This window comes from Pempheris klunzingeri, chromosome 6, assembly GCF_042242105.1.
Source record: "Pempheris klunzingeri isolate RE-2024b chromosome 6, fPemKlu1.hap1, whole genome shotgun sequence".
In the NCBI taxonomy this organism is placed as follows: Eukaryota; Metazoa; Chordata; class Actinopteri; order Acropomatiformes; family Pempheridae; genus Pempheris; species Pempheris klunzingeri.
Window position 1 is genome coordinate 14,573,794 of NC_092017.1, and position 23,251 is coordinate 14,597,044.

Here is a 23,251-nt window from a genome sequence, read left to right on the forward strand (position 1 = left end):
AAAGTAAAAGCCAGAAGATGAACGGATGAACAGCCTGGTTTCTCGTCGACATGAATGTTTCAGTACCTGCGGCTCTCCGGACAGATGCGGACAGCCTCCTCCTCCTCCTCCTTAAAACAGCTGGCTCAGTAAACACCACCGAGACGACCTCAGATCCTCCTCATCTGTCATCTCACACGTTTTCTGTCAAAATCCTGCATTAAAATCACCTCAGCAGGAGCCCGCTCTGACAGATCCACATCCCAGACGTGTGCTGCAGCTGCGATCTCTCTGTGAGCCCACTTCCTCAATATTAGGAAAATGCGCTTCATATTTCATGAGGCGACGCAAGAAGTGACGCTGAAGGTGACACAGACACCAGACCCAGGAGACACACGTGGCTTAAAAGTGTTTTAATATCCTCCCTTAGTTTTAGGCAACACTACAAAGACATTCAAATAATAGGACAGCGACGTTCACACTTTCCGTTTAAACGATACAAAATAGATTGCAACATCCTCCAGAAATAAAATAAGCAATACTTATATGATGCTCTTGGTAAATGAAAATCAAACTAAAACTGCACAATAATTCTCACACATCAACTTTTAAGCCAAACACTTGTGCAACTGTCCCTTCCCCTTCCTACATCTCTGTGAAATAAGATTACAATACCAGCCTGGCGACTCATAAATGTTCCCCTCAACTCAAGTCTTTTGTAACACACGACATGATGCAGGCACAAGGAAGAAAGTCAAAGTACTACTTGATCATTACAGTAGATATTCAGTCTCTGTTTCCAGACTAAAGCTTCTGTCTTCTGCTAACCATACTCTGGAAGAAAAAAAAAAAAAAAAAAAAAAAAAGATTACTAGGCATTTTATTTAAATGATAAAACTATGGCTGCATACAGTAACATTGTCTTTTCTTAAGTGCTTCATTCCCTCAGCATGCTACGGACTGTGCAACATAAGACTTCTCTGTCTCTTCAGAGACAGCTTTACGCTCCAGTGTGACCTCCACAGGACCTCACATGGGGGGGGGGGGGTGGGGGGGGATTTGTCTCTGTCTCTCACAAAACCTCAAGTTTATTTAGTGTAGCCTTGTTTTTAAGGTGTGTTGCAGAGCCTTTTGACAGATCTTGCTCAAGTTTTCCACATCTGTTGGGAGGAAATGTTGAAAGAAAGAGATTTTAGAGGGAGCGAAGACGTCATGAAGAGTCCAGGGAGGGCTTGCGAGGATCGCTCAGCAGCGTCACACTATCTTATCACTAATGTGTTGTCGTAGGCACAATGAACATCACAGTACTGTATGTGTGTAGAGCCTAAACACAGTCTTCTCTGTTCAAAGCTTCAGTAACTTAGACCCCACCTTGATTTTTTTTGTTTTTTTTAGCACAGACTAAAAAACACATTTCAGTGTACAAATGTCATGCACCGACATTAGTTCAGCAACTCGAGTCGGATGGTGAAACTGAACCGGTCGAGCTCAGACTCTTCTTCAAAGAGAAAAGCTGGAAATAAAGCTTACGGTGCTGATGATTTAACTGGAGGCTTGAATATCATAGAAAACATAACTGTAGTTGACAGTGGTGGTTTAACTAGAGTGAATAAAGAGGGGAGGGATGGTCAGTAGTTAGTGTGCAGTTATACTGAAATGGAATGAGTCATTTTCATGATTTTTTTTTTTACTGAGCCACTTCTCTCTGCACACTGTAAAGTCACTATATCTGCAGGAGATTATTATACGAGAAGGAATTGCAGTACAGATTCTCACACTTCAGTCTCCTCCAGTACATTATTCCTCTTAATTCAAAGGTAGACATGTAACATGTACAGTCAGTTATATTTATATTTATATGTGTATAGCTGCGTGTTAAGATTGTTTTCAAGATAAGAAAAGTTTAAAGTTGTGACATTCTACCAGTCTTTAAACTAGCAAAAGCCTCTGCTGTGGAGGCAGAGGTCAAGCACTCTCTGCTTCGTCCTTCTTGTCTTTTTTGCCTTCCCCCTCCCCTTCGCCCGCATCGCTGCCGTCCCGTCGTCGTTTGCGGTTGCGAGCGCCGGCCTTGGACGCCGGCAGCGACTCCATGCCCAGAACCTTGTGGATCTGACGGAAGGCAAGCAGCCGCAGAGCATGCTGCAACAAGAGAAAACGGGGAGGAGAAAATGTCACACAGGAAATCAGTGGAGAGAGGATGTTGACATGTAAAACCCATGTTGTGGGGTTTTTTTTTTTTTTTTGGTGGTTGTTACACAAATAGCACCAAGACCTTTAGTGAAGCCTCACCACTGCTGTATTTACCCACAGTTTAACACTGGTTCATTAATGTGCGACTAAAAACTTTGCAGGTGTCCCATCTTACTGTCTGGTCACTAAAAGTGAGTCCATGCCTTCCAGCCAATCAGAATCAGTATAAATACCCTGTGAGGGTACCTGTGCACTGGCGGTTATGTCCTCTCTGGCTTGAAGCACCATGCTTTCCAAAGCATCTGTGGACTCTTTCTCACAGGGGTCCATCAACCCTGGTCCTTCTGAGTGAGGAGAGGAATAATGAGTTAAAAGGGAAGTGACAGAAGAAGTTACTTAATCAGCAGATATGAAAAAAAGAAAAACAGGTGTCAGTAGTCAACAACACCATTTGCAGGTGTATGTTGGAAAGAAGACATTTTGTGTTTAATGTACACTGCCTTTTACATTTATATTTGAAAAACTGATAATATAAGAAACGGAAATATATAAGTTCATAAATGACTTCATGTGATTTACTGTTTGCCTGATACAGAATTAGAACTCAATTCTTCAAGGTGAAAGTCCTGTAACTAAACCAATCAGCCACCATGTCCACACCAAGCTGCACAGTAATATACTGTTTTATGTAAATAGTCAAATAGCAGCTGTCTGACTATTTCCGCCTAGGTGAAAACAGACACTATGAAAAAAAAAAATACATGAAACAATCTTTTTCTTGGAAGTGATAAGAGTTGTAATCTTGCAGCGTTCATCAACTGCAGAGGCTTTCTATTCGTGTGAACTGACTTACTCTCATCATTAAGATGTGCGTGTGTTTGTCTGACCTGGGAGCAGGATGCCTGTGGAGATGCACTCCAGGACTCGGCGCATGGCCTCTCCTGGGCTGAGCGGACCTGAAGCACTGCTGATCACCTTCTCCACCAGGAGCTCCATCGCCTGCAGACGGAAACACAGTGGACTGAAGTCCCCTATAGGTCCTCCTCTACATTCCCATGTTTTGACTGCTCATAAAAACCTGGTCAAGACATTTGGTGAGCACGAGTTATCTCCTCAAACAAGAAACTGATACAGGGTTATGTCAGCACTCACATGGAGCTATGAATGCTTGTCAATTTACTTTTTAGGTTATCAAAAATATATTTTTATAGGGTAAGATGGCACAAGAATAGACAGATATAATATTATGGAAATTTACAATGAGCATTAGTTAAAGTTTGCAGTGGCCACACTCATAAGCAGCAAGTTCACACCATACCAAAAACAAAAAATGTATTAGTCAACACAAAACAGAAAGTAGACACCACTTACCCAGCTGGGCATCTTCCCCCACGTGGGAACCCGCTGACACAGATCCCTCAGCACCCGAATGATGATCACACAGGACTGCAGCCCATTGGCACGGGCCTTCAGAGAGGAGGACAGGAACAAACCAAAAACCACATGATTCTACCCAAAACAACTGTTTTGTGAGAAGAAATCGTAGTAATTGAAGAAAAGATGTCTGCCCTCTTGCAACCATAACTTAAATTAAAGATTTTTTTGTGGTTATTATTTAGGGTCTTTTAACATTTTTTGTGCCATTTTGTTTCCAAAGCTGAAACTGCTATTCTGATAAAAATTATTTTTACACAAAGTTTTTAAAATGGGAAAGATACATGTTGTCAAAACAGGAACATTTTCTCATAACAGTGCCAATGGTCACTGGTTATAAGGACATGTTTCCTCCTACAGAGGAAACCTTTTCTTTTCTTTGGTAGAGCAACAGAAAAGGAAATGGGTTTCTTTCCCACACTCAAACACATCAGCAAAATAAAACAAGCAATTTCTGAGTAAATATCTCATCACAAATTACAAACCTTTTATGACATGTCAGAAAGACAGGAAAGACTTGTGACACATTTACCTGAAACCATTTGGCGTGACGGAGAGCAGCCAGGTATTCCATACATTTCTTCTTATTCAGAAGATCAGGAGGATCCTTCTCAGCCACGCCTGGTGGAAATAACATGAACGTGCTCATGACTTACAGCCAAACTAATGCAAAACCCAAATGATGACAGACTGCAATACATATTAAGTGTTGACGTTCAGTCAACCAGTGACCAGACATTTCCTTGAATCCTTAAATACTCAGTTTGTTTGTGAGAAAAATGATGAGGGGAAGATATGAGAGAGAAGGCAAGCATTTGAACATCGAATAAGGAAGGGAGTGTTTCTATGTTTTTACAGATATATTCTGAGTGGAGAAAACAGCAAAAAAGAACAACAATCACCAGCGTGTTCTCTGAAGTGGAAGGCACATGCAAAAAAGAAGGAAATCCAAGGCATTCAGAGAAAAGAGTTTGTATTTAATTTTTAGTTTAAGGTGACTAAACCACAAATATTTCTTTTTCAGTGATTACAAATTTGGAGCCCTTTATCATCTGCCTAGGTAAAGTTTTCTCTAGAGAGACATTGTGACTTGTCAAACATGGTGTAACGAATAACATTAATAGTTTTTAACGTTATATTTGCGTGCCTCCATGAAAGAGAAATTGTTTAATGTTTTCCTACTATGACAAGTCAAAATATCTGCAATAAGACAAGAGCATTAAAGATTAATATAAGTCATCAAACTCATTCAAGTCTGTTTCCTTCTCACTACACACATTTCCTTCTTACTATAATGGAGTCACTGAACATCTCTAAAATACGCTGCAACCTTTCTCCAGTTCAGAAACTGATCATTAAGACCCAATTTAAATGTGTGAAAATAGTCCCGTCACGCTTTATACAGTAAAATTATCATTTAAAAAGGTAAGATTTAACCTGTTCACATCAAGACTTTTCGGAATCTTCCTTTAATAAGCTCAAACTCTGAGTGTTGTGGATTTCCTCTTTTTCTACATTTGACTTGACTGACTGACACAGGAGCCTACGTGTTTTACAACTTTTCATTACATTTTTATTAACTGATGCATGGACTTTATTCGTTTGGAAATGTTCTCAGTTCATACCAATTGTCCTCTTCGCTACTTTGATTATATAGCAACTGTGTCTAATATTCCCCAATATAAAAGGGATACTGCATGCCTCCATGTTAATATCAACTTAAGAAAGCAAACCAATAAAGAGAGTTAATATTAAAACTAATGCTAGTGTCGGAGTTGGATTTAAATGTTTATGAAATAATAAAAAGTTTGTGGACAGAGTTTGAGAACAAATTTGAGACAAATTTACAAAAATGACAAATGTCCCAAACATTCACTGTGGTTACTGATGACCGAAGAAAGATTTCCCAAGATCAGCGTTGGGGCTTTCCACGCTTCTACATTCACTCGAGCTGTAGCAATAACAAAGGTCATTAGCTGCCTTTCAGAGGAAATACATAACAAAAACAAAGCCACTTTTTTGAAGTATACACTACCATACCACTTAGAATCACACTCCCATATTTATCAAGCCTCTTAGAGTTTCCATTTAGCTGCAGCCAAGCCCCTTTGGTGATAGAGACTAAGAGAGGTTTCCTCCTCCAAAAAGCTTAATAAACATGGGCAGCCTGTCTTTAATGTTTCTGTTCTTAGTGGTATGTGCACAAGTGTGGTCTTCAGATTAGCTATGAGCTTGCCTAGGTCTGCTGATACAGAATTAGGGGCACTGATCAACAAACCCAAACAAAATTTTGAAAAATAAAAGACAACGGCCACAGAAAACATTTCTACCATGTTTTCCAAATGGGAAAAAACACATTAAAATACTGACAGTTGTTGGAGCAGGTGGAGGAGTGTTTGCAACACAATGATCTTGAGCATTATCTTCACTGTTGAATGGTGGGGGAAGTAATGACAATGGATGAACTAATGTCATCTTATTGTTAATTCAGTACGGATCATTGTGAGGCGAGAAAAGGACACTCCACCACCTTATTGCTGATAATGCCACAATATGACGCAGGGATGATGGACGAGGGAATGGGAAGTCACTGGACCTCAAAATCCCCTCGCAGGTTTCGGGGTCAAAATGCAAGCAAAACTTGTCTCAAGTTTAAAAATACTTGTGGAAATAGTATCAGCGTTTGATGCACTTTCATCCCTGGGCATTATCCGAACACTGATAATCATTTCAGTCTATTATTATGGTTTCCCAAAGGTTTTATCTGAGCGTGTGTTCACAAGATAAACACACACCCTGGTGGCACAGAAAGGTCGGAGAGCCCGGCTTTTGATTCCCATGTTGAGGAAAAGAAATAAAGAAATTGGGGAATAGTGTAACTGCAAACAATGGGGGAAATGAAAAGAGTGGGACAAATGAATGTGTGAGTTAATTCTTATTTTAGGGGTTACAGAAAAAAACACTTGAATGTGGGCTTGTTTAAAAGTCCCACCTCTCATTTTGTGTAATTTAAGAGCTTTTCAGCCCAAAGTTTAGGCTGCTACTAGGTGGAAGGGTGGAGCAAGGGGTATATATATATCTATATATATACTGTATGTATATATAAGTGTATTACAGACGTTGCTTACATTTGGTTGTCTGGTACTGAAAGCTTTGGCTTCTCTAACCTTTCTCAGCCGCTTTTCCTCCTGCCTGCTTGTCCTTCTCAGCAGCAGTGTCCTCCCTCATCAGCGGCGAGGTGAGAGAAATGGTCACCTGCATTTTGGGCTCCTTGCTTGAAAATATCACGATGTTCGCCTCCTCGGGGTGAGCCTGCACCTCATACTGATCTTCAGAAAATGTCTGCCGGTTAAAAGGACACTTGGGATTACTCACTACAGAGGAGGACGGGTGTAGGGGCAAGAGATAGCCTTGTTTGGCAAGCTTACAGGGCAATACCGTTAACATTTTTAACCCTGGGTTGAGCAATTTTTTTTTTCTTGAGGCAGCTCCCATATTTAACAGGGTGGTGACGTTATCATAAATATACTTCTTAACAATTAATTGCATCTTTGTAATTGTAATATTCAGGAAAGCAATGGGGAAGTTTAAGAAGAAAAGCCCCATCTCACTCTGTAGGATTCAGGTGTCATAACCAGGCAGTGAATCTAAAGATCAGTCAAATGCACCTTTAATGAAACACTCATTACAGCTAAAGCAGGAGGGAGGAAGACTGAGGAATTACAACACATCACAACCTTGTATTTTGTGTCAGCCCTCTGTCTTGTTGGCCTTAGGTGGACATACCAGTGAATCCAAAAAACAAACAAACAAAAAAATCACTAGAGTTTTTTCTCTTTAGGCTCGGAGCAGTTCAGTCATATGTGAACATGGAAACATCTCACCAAAAGCCAGAAGACACACAGTATTCCTACAATGTGGCAGACTGAACGGCCTGAAAGACGTCTGATAAGAAGAAATGAGACACAGACTTAACTGATTTACATACAAGTATCTTTACGGAGTGGCAGGGCTGCTCTGAACCACCAAACATGTGTACTGCGCATCAATCCACAGACAAATATGGAGGCCAGTGTGAACTCTACTCAACTTTTACTTTCACAGTGAAGATGTTCATCATTATTAATACATGTGCGGAGGACAGACTGCCGTGTTCTTTCTGGCTGCGGAAGACAGCTGGTCATGTTCACTACTGATAAATGAGCTGCTCTAGCATATGAGAAAACACCATCTAGGATCAAATGGTTCCCTGTTCCCATTTTATTTGTCAACTACAAAATCTTTGAGTCCCTCTGTAACCAGCTCTTATGACACAAGTCATAAGGCGGCAGATGACGATGAATAATTTCCTCTTTTTAAAAAACTACTGCACCTGACAACATGGTTTAACAAACAATTACTACGATTCTTGCCAGGATTCAGTCTGCCTATATGATCCCATTCGCGAGGTAGAGAACATGTAATAATTTAAGATAAAACTTTAAATGCAGTTATGTCCGTGTTGTGAATTCCAAATTTACCACAATTCTTCCCTCCCTCAACCAAAGTCCTACATTAGCAGTCTGTTAACGGGTGCAGTTTTCTTACCTCCAGTTCCTTGGGCAGCTGCTTGGCGATGCTCTTCAGTAAAGAGACGGTGGGTTTCTTAGCAGTCAGCAGGATGAGCTCCACATTTCTGTCCCCACGAAGCAGCAGGCCTTTGGCCAGGATGCCCACCCTCATCACACCTTTTAGCAGGCGTCCTGAGTTCTCAGTGCTGTCAAGAGAAGGACAGACGCCAAGATGAAGACTTGCAGGGCTGAATTTACACACAGTTCTGCCCGCTCACAAGGTTTCTTTGGCAGCAACTTAATGGATCACAAATAGAGATGGAAGTAATGAATGTTTTATTCATCGATAGCCTTTATTTTCTACCTGACCACACATCTGTAGCTCTATGTATGCACGTATTTTCTGAATGACTGCCCGTTTCCCCAAGATATAGGTTATATTTTCAACCTAAAGGTCTTGCTTTAGATGTATTCTATTTGCCATATTTATTGTCCGTTTAAAAGTGCATCGCTTATAGTTGGCTTCTCTCTTTATTTCTTCATTTATCAAATGAACCTATATAATTAACTGCAATTTGCCCCCAAATCCTTATTTTTACCAGCATGCCCAGAGAAAAATGAGATTTATCTGCCAGAAGTCACATATTTTTTACCCCTTTTCATCTCCTCCTTCAGTAGCAGCGTTATCAACAGGTGGGGACTCCTTATCCAGCAGGGAGTCTGACACCAGTTTTAGGGCCCTCTCAGTGTGGGAGACAATCCTCTGAACAGCCTGCAGCTCTTCCTCTACTGGGTAAATGGTGGAGTGCTTAGCCATGATGTGACGGTCATCAGGAGAATCTGGCCGACGCACACACGTCTGAAGGAAGACGGGAGAATAAAGTGACGGATCAAACTTTTTTTTTTTTTTGTATCGTACACAAACAAAGAAAAGAACTGCTGTTGTGACGCTCACCAGTAGAGGGGGTACTGGCATACCAGGGCGGCTCATCAGAGGTGGAGGAGCCATCCTGCGTCTTTGCTCCCCCCAGTACATCTGCTCCTCCTCCATCCTCCTCCAGTACATGTCCTCCTCATACCGCCTACAGGAGAGGGGAGGTTTTTAATGTCATTCATCAATACAAATTTACTCCCACAGGAGAGGTTATGGCTGCTATTAAAAGTACAGATTAGTACACAAAAAGCAATGTACTAAAACATTTACTCTAAACTACTGTTGATCATATAAAATAATTACTAAACAGAAGTTCCATGCAAAAAGAGTTTAAGGTAATTTAGGGTTACAAAATGTACATTTTCCTCTTGAAACAACAATTAAATCACAGGTGCGTCAAAAATAGTTTTGCATTTTGGAAACATACTGAATTGGCCCCTAATCTGGCTGTACAGTTTTTAATGATAAAATCCTCACATCTTATTTGATTAATATGACTTCACTTTAGCTGCTGTATTTTATAAATAAGCAAGAAACCACATGTGATTACCCAGTGTCAGAAAGAGTAAAGAAAACAGGAAAAGTCTGTAAAATTAGGTATGAAATTCTCTTTTTTTCTATGTGTACATACATCAGACTAACAGTCAGCTGGTCAACTTGAGGACTTCTCCTTTACAGTATGAATAAATCTTCCTTTCCCCTTTTTTAGTCTTTTAAATACCAACCATAGGAACTTGCAAACTTAACATCAGAGTGGGAACAGATTTAGGGTACTAACTTTGGCCATGAGTCTGACCTCATCTCCATGTGCCAGCGCTGCTCGTCGTCTCTCTGTCTCTTCAGCACCGCCTTCTGTTTCTGCTTCTTCAGCTTGCTCTCCTGCAGCTTCCTGGCCCGGTTACTGGGCTTGATCTCCACAGGAAGCTCTGGGTTCACTTTCTTCTGCAGAAGAGAGGACGCAACAAGTGGAATGCGAACGTAATGAAAGCCTACAGCATCGTCCTGAACATACAAATGTAAAATAATCTTTTTCTTTCTAGTGCAATCCTTTCCTCATAAAACATTTGCAATTTTTGTGTTATATTGAATGTTTTAAATCCAGCATTGTAGCAATATTCTTCTTCACTGCCTTTACAGGGGAATTGCTGCATATCTAAGTGTTACTGCCATCTTTTTGTCAGTAGCCTACAGTGACAATCTTCATCAAAAAAGTAGTCCTACTAGAGGTCTAAAACTCCACAGAGTTTGACTGTATCTGTCAAAAAACTACTGTTAGCTTTGGCTGAAAGGTGGCATTTATGACCTTTGACCAAATCATCATTTAATGGATACTTAAAGAGTTGGAGGTGAGAAAAGCTGCTGAGACCACATTAATTATCTTACTACTGTATGTTAATTGAACCAGTCTATCCATTCAACCTCCTTGTCAGAGAATAACTGAAATCCCTCATTTTATTGTTGTCCAACCACAGACTGAGAAAGAGATCGGGCAGTTTTCCTGTTGTCTCAGTGCTCCACAGTAGATGGTAAAGTTTTAGAAAACCCTGCTTGAAAGTTCCTGTGATCTAGAAAGTACATAAAAAAATAAAGAAAGTAAAATAGAGTCAGACAGGAGTGGGCTCAGTGGGGCTCCAGCGTTCTTACTTTGTACTGGAGTCTGTGCCTTCTCCCTTTCAGGTGCATGTCTTTAGCGTTAGGGTCGTTGAAACTGCACTCGCACAGTTTACAGTGGAATCGAATCACCTTGCCATCATCGTTGCGGACCTGAAACAGACAGTTCAGGTAAATACACAACATCAATGATCCTATACCTATATTTGATGCATAATTACAATATAACTCTTATTAGACTCATCTTTGATACTTATGCAACCAACAAAAATCAGTCCTCCGATATACTGATTGGCTGTAATTAAAGTTAATAGCATGCTCATTTTTCATTTCATTTCCCACTCACCTCTTCCACATAGTCGTGCCCCACAGGCTGGATGTCGCCCTGGCCTCCAGCTCTGTCACAGTCCTCATCGTCACTCTGAGGCTCCATCTTCTGAGCTGAATGTTGCATGGGCTCCTCCACCTTGGCAGCCACCACCGCCGACGCTGCTGCTGTCACTGCAGCTGCTGGAGCGCTGGCAGCCTTATTGGCTATGCGGCAGATGAGATATTACAGATTAGAGAGCTAATTTAAGGAATATATGGCCATTTGTTTGAAAAAACCAATATCATTGTTATCTGATCTCTAATTCTTGTCCAATTCTGTTCCAAATGTTTGTAAATAAGCACTAATAAATCTCACAGATAAATAAATTCTATCATGAAAAACATTTTGTCACTGTATTTCCCTTGGGAGCAGTGATATAGTGGTATTTGCATATTTGCCACATTGTTGGTTGGTAAAACTGAAGTGGAAGGCTGAGGCTCTAACATTTAAAGTGTTTGATGACACAGCACAGCTGTGAGCAAACACTGTAACAAAATGTAGCTTAAAGAACTTCAAGAAATGTTACAGAACACTTTGACTCATTTTAGCAAAGTTTGCAGGTGCACGATGCTTATAAACTGCTGCCATTGTCTGAAAATTACATTTGAACTGTAGAAGGATGAAGAGGTCATGACAGTGTAAGACTAAAGGGTGAGTACACTCTCAGACTGTCAGATGGTCGAGTAGCTTCAGTAACCCCCTCCCCACCTGTCTGATAGTTTCTGACCATTTCTATTACCATCTACAACGGACAATTCAGAAATTCATACCCACTTCACACTATGATTGGCTGTGAAGAGGTAAGAAACGAGCCAGGGCTTAAAATTCTCTTATTTTTTTGTCCCTTTTCATGCAAACACCAAAGTGGAGCACTATGAATGTCTTCCAGGAGAGACTGTCTGAAAGTGTTCACCATTATTCCAATTATTAAATTGGTGAATTGTGTCTCCCCCATTTCATCCCTGTGACGGCCAACTGTTCACTCCACCTTCCAGTGTGGTTGTTCGAAAACATCTAAAAACACATTTGATTTATAGTCAGATAAAACGTCATATGAACTATTTCTGAGTGAGTATAACCCGACCCCAACACTCCTCTCTCTGTGAGCATCATACAAAACACTATTACAGACGATTAAAGGGAAGAAGTGATGCAGGCTGCAGCTGTCAAGATTATGTCCTTTTTCATTTAAAGGTGTAGCATATCTTGTTGCCATTCTGCTTTCTTTCAACCTGTGTGACAGTAAACTGAATCTTTGGGTTGCGGATAAAACAAAACATTTGAGGACGTCATCTTGGGCTTTGGGACCAAACAACTGATCAGTTAATCGATAAAATGATGGACAGATTACTTGTTAATGAAAATAATTGTTAGTTGCAGCCCTCCGTGAAGGTAAACATTAATATCAAATTCATAGTGGTAGCAGTTAATCAATAAACTTACAGATGACAGTTATTTTAGAAGGAGCTGGTTTCTTGACTGGTGCTGTTGTTTTGGCCGTCGTGTGTACGGCCACTTGTTTGGGTGTCGCAGTGGGAGTTGAGGTGGTTGATGCGGAGGCAGGAGTGGACGTGGAAACTGGAGGTTTCCCAGCTGTCGAGGTTGTGATAACTGGAGCAGAATTCACCAACACTGGCTCAGTGGAAGGTATAGGTTTGCCCAGCTTGGTGTGAAGTTTCACCACCTTTCCAAGGTTGACAAAGAGACACAGAAGAAGACACAATCATTTAAGGCCGCTGATACTTAATCCCCAAATCCCCGGGGCAGGTTTTGTTCCAAGACTTGGCAACTCACAAGGAACATCACATGAGTGCTCGACAGTCATGTCCAAGCATGCTGCATCAGTAATGTCTACAGCTGCGGATATTTTCTTAAATAATTACAAATATTTTAACACTTGAAGATAAAGAAAAAAAAACAAAAACATCACAGCTTTGCCAACCTTCTGGTGTTTGGCCCCACGGATATGGGCAGCGTAGGCGTCCACTCCGGTGCAGGAGACGTCACATAACTCACAGCGTAACTGAGTCTGGACGCCTCTGGGCCCGTTGCTGGCCCCTGTCTGCCCGCCAGATTTAAGAGCTGCCTCCTTTTTCTTATGCTTCTGGCCCTCAAGGTGCTCCCGGTACGTCTGATACAGCAAATCAAACCAGACAGCGAAATGATTGGATTCTGTTATGTGGTTGAAATAAACTCAATATAATATAAGAAAATCTGACAACTGCTGATACTTAATGGTGTTAACCAGCTATGAAACTACATGACATGTTTAGACATTAAAACATGCACTCTAGTCTCTGGTCTGGTTTTAAATACTATATGTATTTTTTTAATTTTTTTGTAAACATTTGTGTCTTTCAAAAGCTTCTTGCAACTTAAAATCCTTCATCATAATAAACTCCTACCTGAGGGCCTGCACAGCTGATCTTGCAAATGTCACAGTAATGGAGCTGGGGCTGCTTGGGAGGCCCTTTGGGCTTCTGCAGCTTGTTCTGGTGAAACATCGGCTTTTTGTATGTGTTTCCAGCCGGAGCTGTCACCATGTTGCTGCCCGAATTGCTCCATGATGAGCTTGTCAGCTGCTTGGGTGGTGGCTGGATGGGCTGTTGCGGCTGCTGTGGCTGCTGAGGTGGGGGCTGCGGCTGGGTGAGAGTCTGCTGGGCTGGCTGGTAATAGGAGGGGGTGGATGTGGAGGTGTAGCCAGTTGAATCATAACTGGAGTAGCTAATGCCTGAGGGTGAGAGCGCAAGAGGAAGAGAGTGAGGCCAAAGAGTTTATTAGAGAGAAGAAAAGCATAAAAAAATACGGTTCAGTGGTCATGTAAGCAATACGCTGCACTTACTGACCACAGAGAACAAAGATGATCCTAAAATCTTCTCCGACAAGGACGCAATAAGAAACTCAAGCTGCAACTTTTAAGTATCAATGTTTTAAAAATCCATCTCAGCCACTTGGCATTACTTCACTCCTTTATTCACCACAAAAAAGCCCAAATTTTACAGCGAAATAATTAGAATTTCATGGAACCGACACGCTCAGTGGATTTGCTTTCAGAGGAGAAGTTCATTGAGTTCAACTTTGAACCTGCAAATTCTTGCAGCGTACAAAGTGCTCAACAAAAGAAAGAGGGTTTGCATACAGTTATGAGACAAATGATGAAATTAAATTAACTTAGAGAATTTGTCCCATTAGCAACTGAGCAAAAAAGGTTGCAGATTAACAGAGAGCTTTGTTCTTATTTTCATCGTTCTTTATCAAATAAAATCCTGAGAACAAAATGCCAGGTTATTATTTTACCAATAATGATCAGAATAAATAACATAGATGCACCTTTCTGTGGAATTATTTGCTTGTAATTTGTAGTATAATGACTGGTACCTGCACGCCTTTGTACTTTGCATCTACCATTTATTTTTCTCTTCTTTTATTTGGTTTACATAAAATATATTTCCACTATGTATATATTTTAATATGTATATTAAGCATCTTGAGCACAAATGTTTCTTTTGGGATGAATACATTCCTGTCTTATCTCTTGTCTTATGTTACCTGAGTAGGTGGTGGCTGAAACAGTGGAGCCGAAGGAGGAGCCAAGGGTGTAGGATGAAATGGGCGTGGGCGGCTGCTGGACACTGGTGGACACTGGGTAGATGTTGTAGCTGGTGGACACGGAGCTGGAGGGGGCCAGAGGTTTCAGGGCCGTTACCTGTCTCTGAGGAGGAGGAGGCTGGCTGTACACAGTGGAGGGGGCCGGACTGTAAGCACTCTTTACCCCTACTGTTATATAGAGACAGATGGGGGAGAGGAAGGGCATTAGAGCGAGGAGAGTAAAAGAGATCTGAAACATCCACCACATCCTCTGGGAATGCCTGTCAAGAGAGTTTCTGGCAGAGCAAGAAGGATCATCATGTCACCAGCAAATGAGCAGCTGATACATTCCATATATATCAAATTACCCTTCAAAAGTGCGAGGTACATAATACCAGGACTGATAACCCAATGGTGCTCTACACTGTTAATTAGTTCTGAAACACTAGTTACCAAAAAGTCAACTATAATTTTTGTGAAACTGATAAAAAAAAGGTTAAGGCATTCGAGAAACACACACACACACACACACACACACACTAAGGTTAGCCTGAACACACACATACACTACTCACAAAAAGTTAGGGATATTCGGCTTTCAGGTGAAATTTCAGGATGAACCTAAAATACATTCTAAACTTTCCAGGTGAACTTAATGTGACCTTCTCTTAACCTTTGAATGCACATGTCCAACTGTTCAGTGTTTCAGTACTTTTTGCACAAGTTGCTGTTCTCTAACAAGAAGCTTAACAGCAAAAGTCACAACAGGTTTGATCCATGAATCGACCAAAACATTTCCTGCTTCAGTTAGAATTGGTATTTAAACAGTCCTCCTCATCATGCTGTTCATATTCTGACATCATGAGACCAAGACGACACCTAACAGTTGATCAGCAGCACCTCAACACTGGAGGCTTCAAACAGGAAGTCCTCAGACGGAGGTGTTCACTGAGCTTAGAGGGTCACAGAGTGTCATCAGGAGGTTGTAACAGTGATACAGAGTGACTGGAAGAGTCACAGAAAGGAGAGGAGTGGACGTCCTTTGGCCACATCCCAATTTATTGAGACACCGAAATTGTTTTATTGTGGTATACCCACCACTGTTGTTAGCTTTTCTTTCAATAAATTGTTTAAGATGAATAAAATTACCATTGCATGCTTCTACTTAAATGCCCTACTTTCATGATATAATATCACTGTAGCATTAACTTTTTACATTTTCCATATATTTCACCTGAAAGTCGAATATCCCTAACTTTTTGTGAGTAGTGTATGTTTCAATCACTCTGACTGATTAGACTTTGAATCAGCTAGAAGTTGTGTGGAGCTACGCTGACGTTAGCAAACTCTATGCAGTAATTAAAATGATCTCAGGGTGCTCTGTCCGATCCTAACGGGAGACTGAGGGAGATGCCAATCAAGCACAGTGTGTACAAACCTGCAGGGAAAAGGTCTAAGCAGGCAACATAAGTGGAAACGCCTGTGTGGGTGGAAAATGGGTGTTGATGGGCTTTAAAATATGATATCCTGTGTACTGACATTTTACAAAAATGTGCTTTTGAAAAAAAAAAAAAAAAAAAAAAAAACCTAGTTTGTTCCTTAGAGTGTTCACTAGAGCAACGATTGGACACAGCATGAGTAAATATAAGCTGACTCACCAGTCTGGTAGTAATTCTCTGTGGGTGTCCTCTGGGCCGAAGCTATACTCGTCTGGTAGTACTGTTTATTGTCATAGGTAGTCACAGCAGCAGGACGCCCATAGCTGTAGTTGTCCTGATGGTGTTCACAAGATCACAAGAGAGCGTTTCATCCAATCATAAAGCAGCATATTCAAATGAATAAGAAAATACTGCAGCAAGTGTTTTTTAAGTACAGATATCATATCACTGAATTAAAGACATTGTTTGTAAAATCAAAGTATCCTTTAACTTCTGACGACACAAGTGTTTGGGAAAAATGAGACAGTCCTGAAGGAAAGTTGGTGCAGGAGTGCCATGCTCCTGCACCAGTAACTTAGTGGCTACAAGTCACAGGACATGCCCCAAAACAAACGCCATTACATTATATCCAATATGACCACATTAAGCTGTAAGAAACTGTGAAGCAGAAATAATAAGGGAAGCAGAAATAGACTGACCGTGTCCGAGTATACCTGGTACGTCTGTGGGGTGGTGGTGGGCTGCGGGGGTGCAGGGGGGTCTGGCTGCCTGTAGGCGTAGTCTGGGGGGGCCTGGTGGGTCTGATAGGCAGGGTAGGGGGCAGTGACAACAGGCCGGGCTGCCTGTACTGGAGCTGGAGAGTAGGATGCAGTCACTGCATGAGCCACAGCTGGGGCCTGCTGGACACTGTAACTGGCTGTAGAGGGATGGGAGTAGGCTGGGGGAGGCTGGGCACTGAAGGACAGGAGAGGGAGGAGAAAGTTAAGGGAAGCAAGAGGGTAAACTTCAAAACGGCATTCAGACGACATCTTCATGAACAACACCGACCTTCACAAAAGGGTCTAATTAAGACTTTACTGTGGGTTAAACTGTGAGACTGGTTTACAGGCTACACTGTTAGCCATCAGGATAACTTTACTCACTTGAGTATTTTTAAACCACACTCACTTCACAGTAAACAACACTTCAAACAAAGCCTCAAATGTATGCATATTTAAACAAGATTTAGAGTCTACAGCTTCTCATGGCTCTATCAGGCAGCACATAGAAATAGCAGCACTTTGAGCTATACTCTGATGTCAACAAGCAAAAAAAGTAATGGGATCTACAAAATGATTACAATTCACTCTGAGGAGGACATTTTACTAAATTTCATTGACATCCATCCAATAGTTGGTGATATATCCTATCTATTTCCTGAAAACCTCAAATATAAACCTCATAGTGGCACAAGAAGAAAAACCAGAGGATCAACAAAGTCAGTAGGGTTCATCGTCAGGGCACCATCAACATCTGTATGAAATTTCATGGACATCCATCCAATAGTTGGTGAGATATTTCAGTCTGGACTGAAGTGGAGGACTGTCGACCGGACTGACTGACAAACCAGCAGACCAACATTGTCATACATAGAGTGATGTCACTACAGGCACTAAAAATAGTGAGGCCAATGACATGCAACACATCAGCATCTTAATAAAGATTCATTATTTATGGACTCAACATTATAATCACTAATACTGCACGATTACCTGAGCAGCCCTGCATTAGCCTCTGTAATTTTTATCACCATATAAAGAAATATGACAAGGACAGCTCCACAGCAGCCTTGACATTAGCGTGGTTTGGGATGCGGACAGCAGTTACTGACGACGGCATCCGCAACTGATGATATCAGCACCTTTATTAAGCTTTCAGTGACTGGACTGACAAGAACTCATGTTCATGAAGGCTAAAATTAAGTCACGCCTATGCAAGGTCATAAAAAAAGCTTAGAGTCTAAATGTAATTAGAGTAATTATAACAACATTTTAACAATTATAACAACATTTTACATCTTACATCTTTACATCTTACAAACATACACTAGATCCTGTGCAAATAAAAACAGTTGCACAATAAAATGTAAATGGAATCTGTGAGACTACCGACAGGGGACCCATTTTTCTGAGGGTGACAAGTCTGACCGTTGTCCGTTGAATTGCTCCTCAATAGAAATCCCACTAATTTCATTATCTCATACTGTGGAGAAGAATTTTCGAGATCTAATAATTAGATTATGTAAGTGTCACGTGCCGTGCCCTGACTCACTTCTGCACAAGATATCATCCGTTTCACCAAAAATTAACTGGACAATAAATCAAGAAGTTTGGTTGAACACACATACTTGTCTGCTCTGTCTCATCTCAGTGTTAAATATTTAAAATTTGGGTAAAAGGGATGACTTTGCTTTTATAAACACTAAATGAAGAACAAATCTCTAAACTCACTCATTGTTAATCAGAATACTCAGTATACTTTAGTTCTCCAGATTGGGCCAGGTGATATCACGATATAAACCGTGAAACAAACTACTCAGTCAAATTTAGCTATTGTGGTAGAAAATTGCTGAAATTTGAGAGAAAAGATGCTGAATTACTGTTAAATCAATAACTCAAAAGGGGCATTGCAACCTCTGACATGAGGGGTGTCTTAAGGTCTAGAGATGTTTGTTGGAAACTGATTCTGACTGAATTTTGTTGCTTAACAAAGAAAATGCAGCTAAGAAGAGCCATTGTTGCCCTTCTTTCTGACCTTGTCTTCATTGCAGCTTTGCTATAACTGGGCTGGTGTGGACGTGGGAAGTTAAACTGACTGCGTGCAGCCGGTCTTTTGTCGTTGTAACTATCCCTTTAATATCGTTGAGTGTTTGAGGTCATCATAGGAAATTCTGCAATCAGTGGGCAAAACTGATTTACAGCAAGGCTGTCTATTTAAGGATTTTGGATCAGTTTACAAGTTATCAGTACTTTGATTTCATAGATATTCAATATGCTGGATTAGCTGTTCCCGTTTGTTCATTTTATCCATAACCATACTGCAATATCAAATTACATGCATTGTTCTTGCCCACATATATCTAAAGGTATCGTAGCCCTCATGAAGACGAAGATCTTACTGTATTTTTGCAGCACAAACACAGGGGCATGTTTGATGTGTGAATTAATATCAAAACTGAAGACTGGTCACCAATGAATTCAAATCAGGTGACATACAGACTTTGGTGGAAAATCAAAGGGAAACATGTGCATAGAAACACGTGTGAAACTGAACATATTACTGTGAAAACAGTCCACTCCTGTCTGTCAGGACTGATGTCTTGAGTACTTGCCAACATAGCAAATCTGGAAACCATCTCAGTTCACTGCTTGCACTGAATGATAATTACATGATATGCTAATTATGAGGGATTACCTGTCAAAGAGGCAGTTTAAATGATTCACCTGTCATACACTTTTGCCAAACGTCAATCAATACTGCTGAAGTCTTATTGATGACAGGTGTGAATATTCAACCATCGCAGAATTATCTATTTAAATTTTCCTTTGTGGCAGCGTGTCGTTACGACACATATAAATAAAACAAAGGCACTGTTTGTCAGACAGTAAAGCTGGACCAGGACTAGTCCTCTTAATCCTCAACACCGGCCAAAATCCAAACCCTCCGCAGTTGCAGCCAGCTCGACCCACCGCGCCAGCTAACCTGTGGGACTATAACTCACCTTTTGTTTGAGATTAAAGTACAACAGGTGGTAAATACCTGAACCATCAGCCGCAGCTTCCCCCCCTGAAGATGACCGGGGCTCACCTAATGTCATCCAGCGTGGAGGGGAGCAGTGGCCTGCGAGCTCAGCTAGCTAACGTTAGCTAACCCAAACTAGCGGGTCAAGCTAGCCGAGTAGCCCGTCTCTCCTCCGCCACGCAGTAAAAACCCACCGGTGACCGCGTCTCTATCAACACACACCAGCGACTCATAACTGTGACTCAAGAGACTCACTGACACCAACCTGCGTCGCTTGAATTACCTGTATTGTGGACCGGCACCATGTGTGAAGCCGAAATAATTGCTTGCAGCCATCTTGGCATCTCCAGTACAGTACAGCACTGACAGAGAGCAGCGAAACCCCGAAAGTGACCAGCAAGATAGTTCACTCCCTCTGCTGCGGCCAATCGGGATACTTTCTGCTAAACCGGAACTGCGTTAAAGACAAACATATCTTTACACAGACATAATAAGTAAGATGTTAACGATTACACGATGGGAAATGGATTGTCAATGCATTATTTTAGTTAGTTTATCAAATCAAATTTGGCATAAATTAAGCTTTATCATTTGTTATCTATGTAGCCGTATTACGCATGCGCACCAAAAAGCTCTGATCAGGAAGCGTTTAGCACAAAATATGATTTAAAGGGGTATCAGAAAACAAGCAGTGTTGAATAAAAAGTAACAAAGAACAGAAAATAAATGAAGAGGAACGAAGAAAGGAAGATAATAGTCTCTATTATATTTTGTTTTCATTCTTCATTCATAAATGACACGGACAACGCAAAAAAGCTTTTCGTCATTTTTTAAAACCTGATTTAAAAATGAGGAATGCAACCCTGAAAACGGGGTTAGCGCGAAGACGGAAATAGATCGAAGTGAATCCTCTCGCTTTGCCCAAGGTGAATCTGTCACGTGTGTGTGTGTGTCAGTCACCCCTGCTAAAAATTCAATCTAATGCAAACCCAACTAAAGCCAACATCACATGGAGCTCCTGAGTCAGTGTGATGTTATACTGACTGGCAGTCAGTATCCTCCAATTAGCTAATAAGATATAAACGACCTTAAATGCACCACCTCAGGAGCAGAGGACAACATGATGCTGTACATCTAAAGAGTGTAAAAATCCTAGATAAAAATATCAACCTATGTATAATTACTAGTGTGGATTGTAGGATTAGTTCTCCCATCTGGGGCACAAATAAAATCGTAGAAAGATGCCTGAGCATACAGAAAAGAGCTTACTATGCTGGGAAACTGGGTAGGGGTGATATGATTGGTTGGATGCAAGTGAAGTATTGGACTGAATAATTGATGCGGGAGGGGAGAGTTGGGGTGTTGTGGGTATGAAAGAGACTGGGGTGAGGAGATGGAGAAGGAGGGGAGAAGCTATGGGTGGATAGAGAGATGCTGTTGCCAGGGAACAGCAGCCACATAGAGGACCACTGAAAACAACGGCAGGATTATTTAATGGAGTGAAGGGACACATAGACCGGGGCTCTTTCTCCCCTCAGGTTAGGATAAATAAGCTGCTTCCATGGAGCAATTTGGATGCAGAGGAAATTGAAAATAGGCTTTTACTTGATATCTAGGAGTGGGCAAAGATACACCAAAGGTATTTGGATTTACCAGCACAGAAAAGGGGGAGGTAGAGAAAGAGAGATCATGATGCCAGAGCAGATGCATTTCTGATTAAAGGAATTTTGTGTCTTGGTGGTGTGGACGTAGGAGCTGAGAGGCAGGCTGTCGGCTCGCTCTTCACGGCCAGTCTTTCCCCAACAAAGGTGGCCAGAGGCGGAGGAGAAGAGGGGGAGTCCAGCACAGAGGTGGCCCCTGTCTCCAGACACCTGCTGCTGGCTAGCGGCTGATATCGAGGACACTGTATGATTGTATCTGTGCATGAGTGTGTGTGTGTGCATGTGAATGAGTGAGAGAGCCAGAAAGAGGAGAAATTTCAGCCTGAACCCTGCTTTCCTGTTGGTGTGCAGGATCAGGACTTTCTCCTCTTGAATCTTTGCATCTGTGACTGAGGAGGAGGGAGGACACACAGACACGGACCAGCAAGAGGCTTTGAGGGGATCTCACACCGCTCATGTGAGTATCGTCACTGACTTAACGTCCTCATATTCCTATCCTGCTCACTGCACACGACAGACACCTTAGACTGTCTGCATGCACATTTGATTGTCCACAAACACATGAAATCCATTCAGTTTTTTCTCCTATTGGCTGGTAAATTTGGGATGACCTAGAAAGGCTGTGAGGCCATTTTACTCTAATGTGCTGCACATTTGTTGGTGATTCATTTTGCATCTATGTGTAATGGGTAACGTCTTTAGGTGAAGGTCATTTTCTCCACAACAGTGTTTTGCAGAAATCTTCATTATACGGTTATTGGAATAGTTTCACTCACAGTTACATACATTCACGATGTCTCAACCTTTCAAACACAGTGTGACAAAAAGGAAACCTCCTTGATAAGTGATGATAAATTATTTATTCTGTCCTCCTCTGAACTGACAGCGTGCACCACACAGCGCTGCTTTCTTTTTCGGGGTGTTGTCACATTGGATTATATGTGACCTGCTACAAATATGTGTGTGATATGTTGGTGTGTTTGACTTCATGATACACTCTCTTTGTTCATGTGTAGAATATGGCCTGTACAAATGAATTATTTCCTCTACATGAGACTTGGCTGTCTACCAGTTTATACTCAGCCACGAGTCTCACTGCCAAAACCACTCTTTTAATTATATCACATGAACCCTTGTTGCATTATTTCTCAGGATCACACCAGGTTTGGTGTATTTTAATTTCCCACAGTTGTCTTTTTGTTGCACTTAAAACGCTCTGAACAGCTCCACTGCCACCCAGAAAAGCACTTACAATGCCCGCCTTTCCTCACAGTCTCTGTTTCTAATAATAACCTCCATCACAGACCTGGGAATCCTCTGTCAATCAGACACTCTGAATTTTATGCTTGAGAGGAGAAGTACAAAGAGAGGAGGACTTTAGTTCAGATCAGATATCCACTGTACACCTCTCATGCAGTTCACCAGCCAAAACAAGACCCCTGCTTCTGATGTTAATGTGTCACTGTTGTGTTGTGATAATGCATGTGGATTTTAGCATTAAATCCTGTACTTTAGAGGAGTGGAGTGCATCCTATCAGTCAACCACTTTATTCTTCAGTGTGTGAATTCTCCTCAATCTATCGAGCATGAATGAATGAATATTAGATCCAAAGTGAGGTTTTTATTAATACCATTAGTGACGTGAAGTTTCGGTGTGAGTAGAGATCAGTCACATCAGCGTGGCAGGATTAAGGAGCGGCGAGGGAGGATTAGGT

General features: G+C 41.3%; 1 protein-coding gene across 7 annotated transcripts; it reads right to left on the bottom strand.

Moving 5' to 3' along the window:
- Nucleotides 1-377: 377 nt before the first annotated feature.
- On the bottom strand, nucleotides 378-20,224 carry zfr2 (zinc finger RNA binding protein 2). 7 transcript variants are annotated; one of them, XM_070832039.1, is made up of 19 exons: nucleotides 20,159-20,224; nucleotides 16,809-17,049; nucleotides 16,315-16,429; nucleotides 14,618-14,845; nucleotides 13,474-13,799; nucleotides 13,011-13,199; nucleotides 12,512-12,752; nucleotides 11,045-11,232; nucleotides 10,732-10,851; nucleotides 9,866-10,029; nucleotides 9,109-9,235; nucleotides 8,807-9,012; nucleotides 8,191-8,359; nucleotides 6,771-6,945; nucleotides 4,136-4,224; nucleotides 3,541-3,636; nucleotides 3,057-3,168; nucleotides 2,416-2,513; nucleotides 378-2,118 (listed from the first exon to the last, which is right to left on the bottom strand). In XM_070832039.1, the coding sequence occupies exons 1-19, from the start codon at nucleotides 20,209-20,211 to the stop codon at nucleotides 1,945-1,947; spliced, it is 3,111 nt and encodes a 1,036-aa protein (XP_070688140.1). In that variant the 5' UTR covers nucleotides 20,212-20,224; the 3' UTR covers nucleotides 378-1,944. The 7 variants fall into 7 exon arrangements, 6 of the variants coding, with proteins under 6 accessions (XP_070688140.1, XP_070688138.1, XP_070688141.1 ...); XM_070832037.1 differs by having other exon boundaries at nucleotides 14,618-14,842; nucleotides 16,794-17,049; XM_070832040.1 differs by having other exon boundaries at nucleotides 9,884-10,029; nucleotides 16,794-17,049.
- Between the last annotated feature and the right edge of the window lie 3,027 nt (nucleotides 20,225-23,251).

Coding starts and splice junctions, on each gene's coding strand:
- zfr2 (XM_070832036.1), bottom strand. CDS start 20,211: ATGGCTGCAAGCAATTATTTCGGCTTCACACATGGTGCCGGTCCACAA. Junction 14,846..16,314: donor AGAGAATTACTACCAGACTG/GTGAGTCAGCTT, acceptor TCTATATAACAG/TAGGGGTAAAGAGTGCTTAC. Junction 9,236..9,865: donor AGGTCAGACTCATGGCCAAA/GTTAGTACCCTA, acceptor CCTCTCCTGTAG/GCGGTATGAGGAGGACATGT.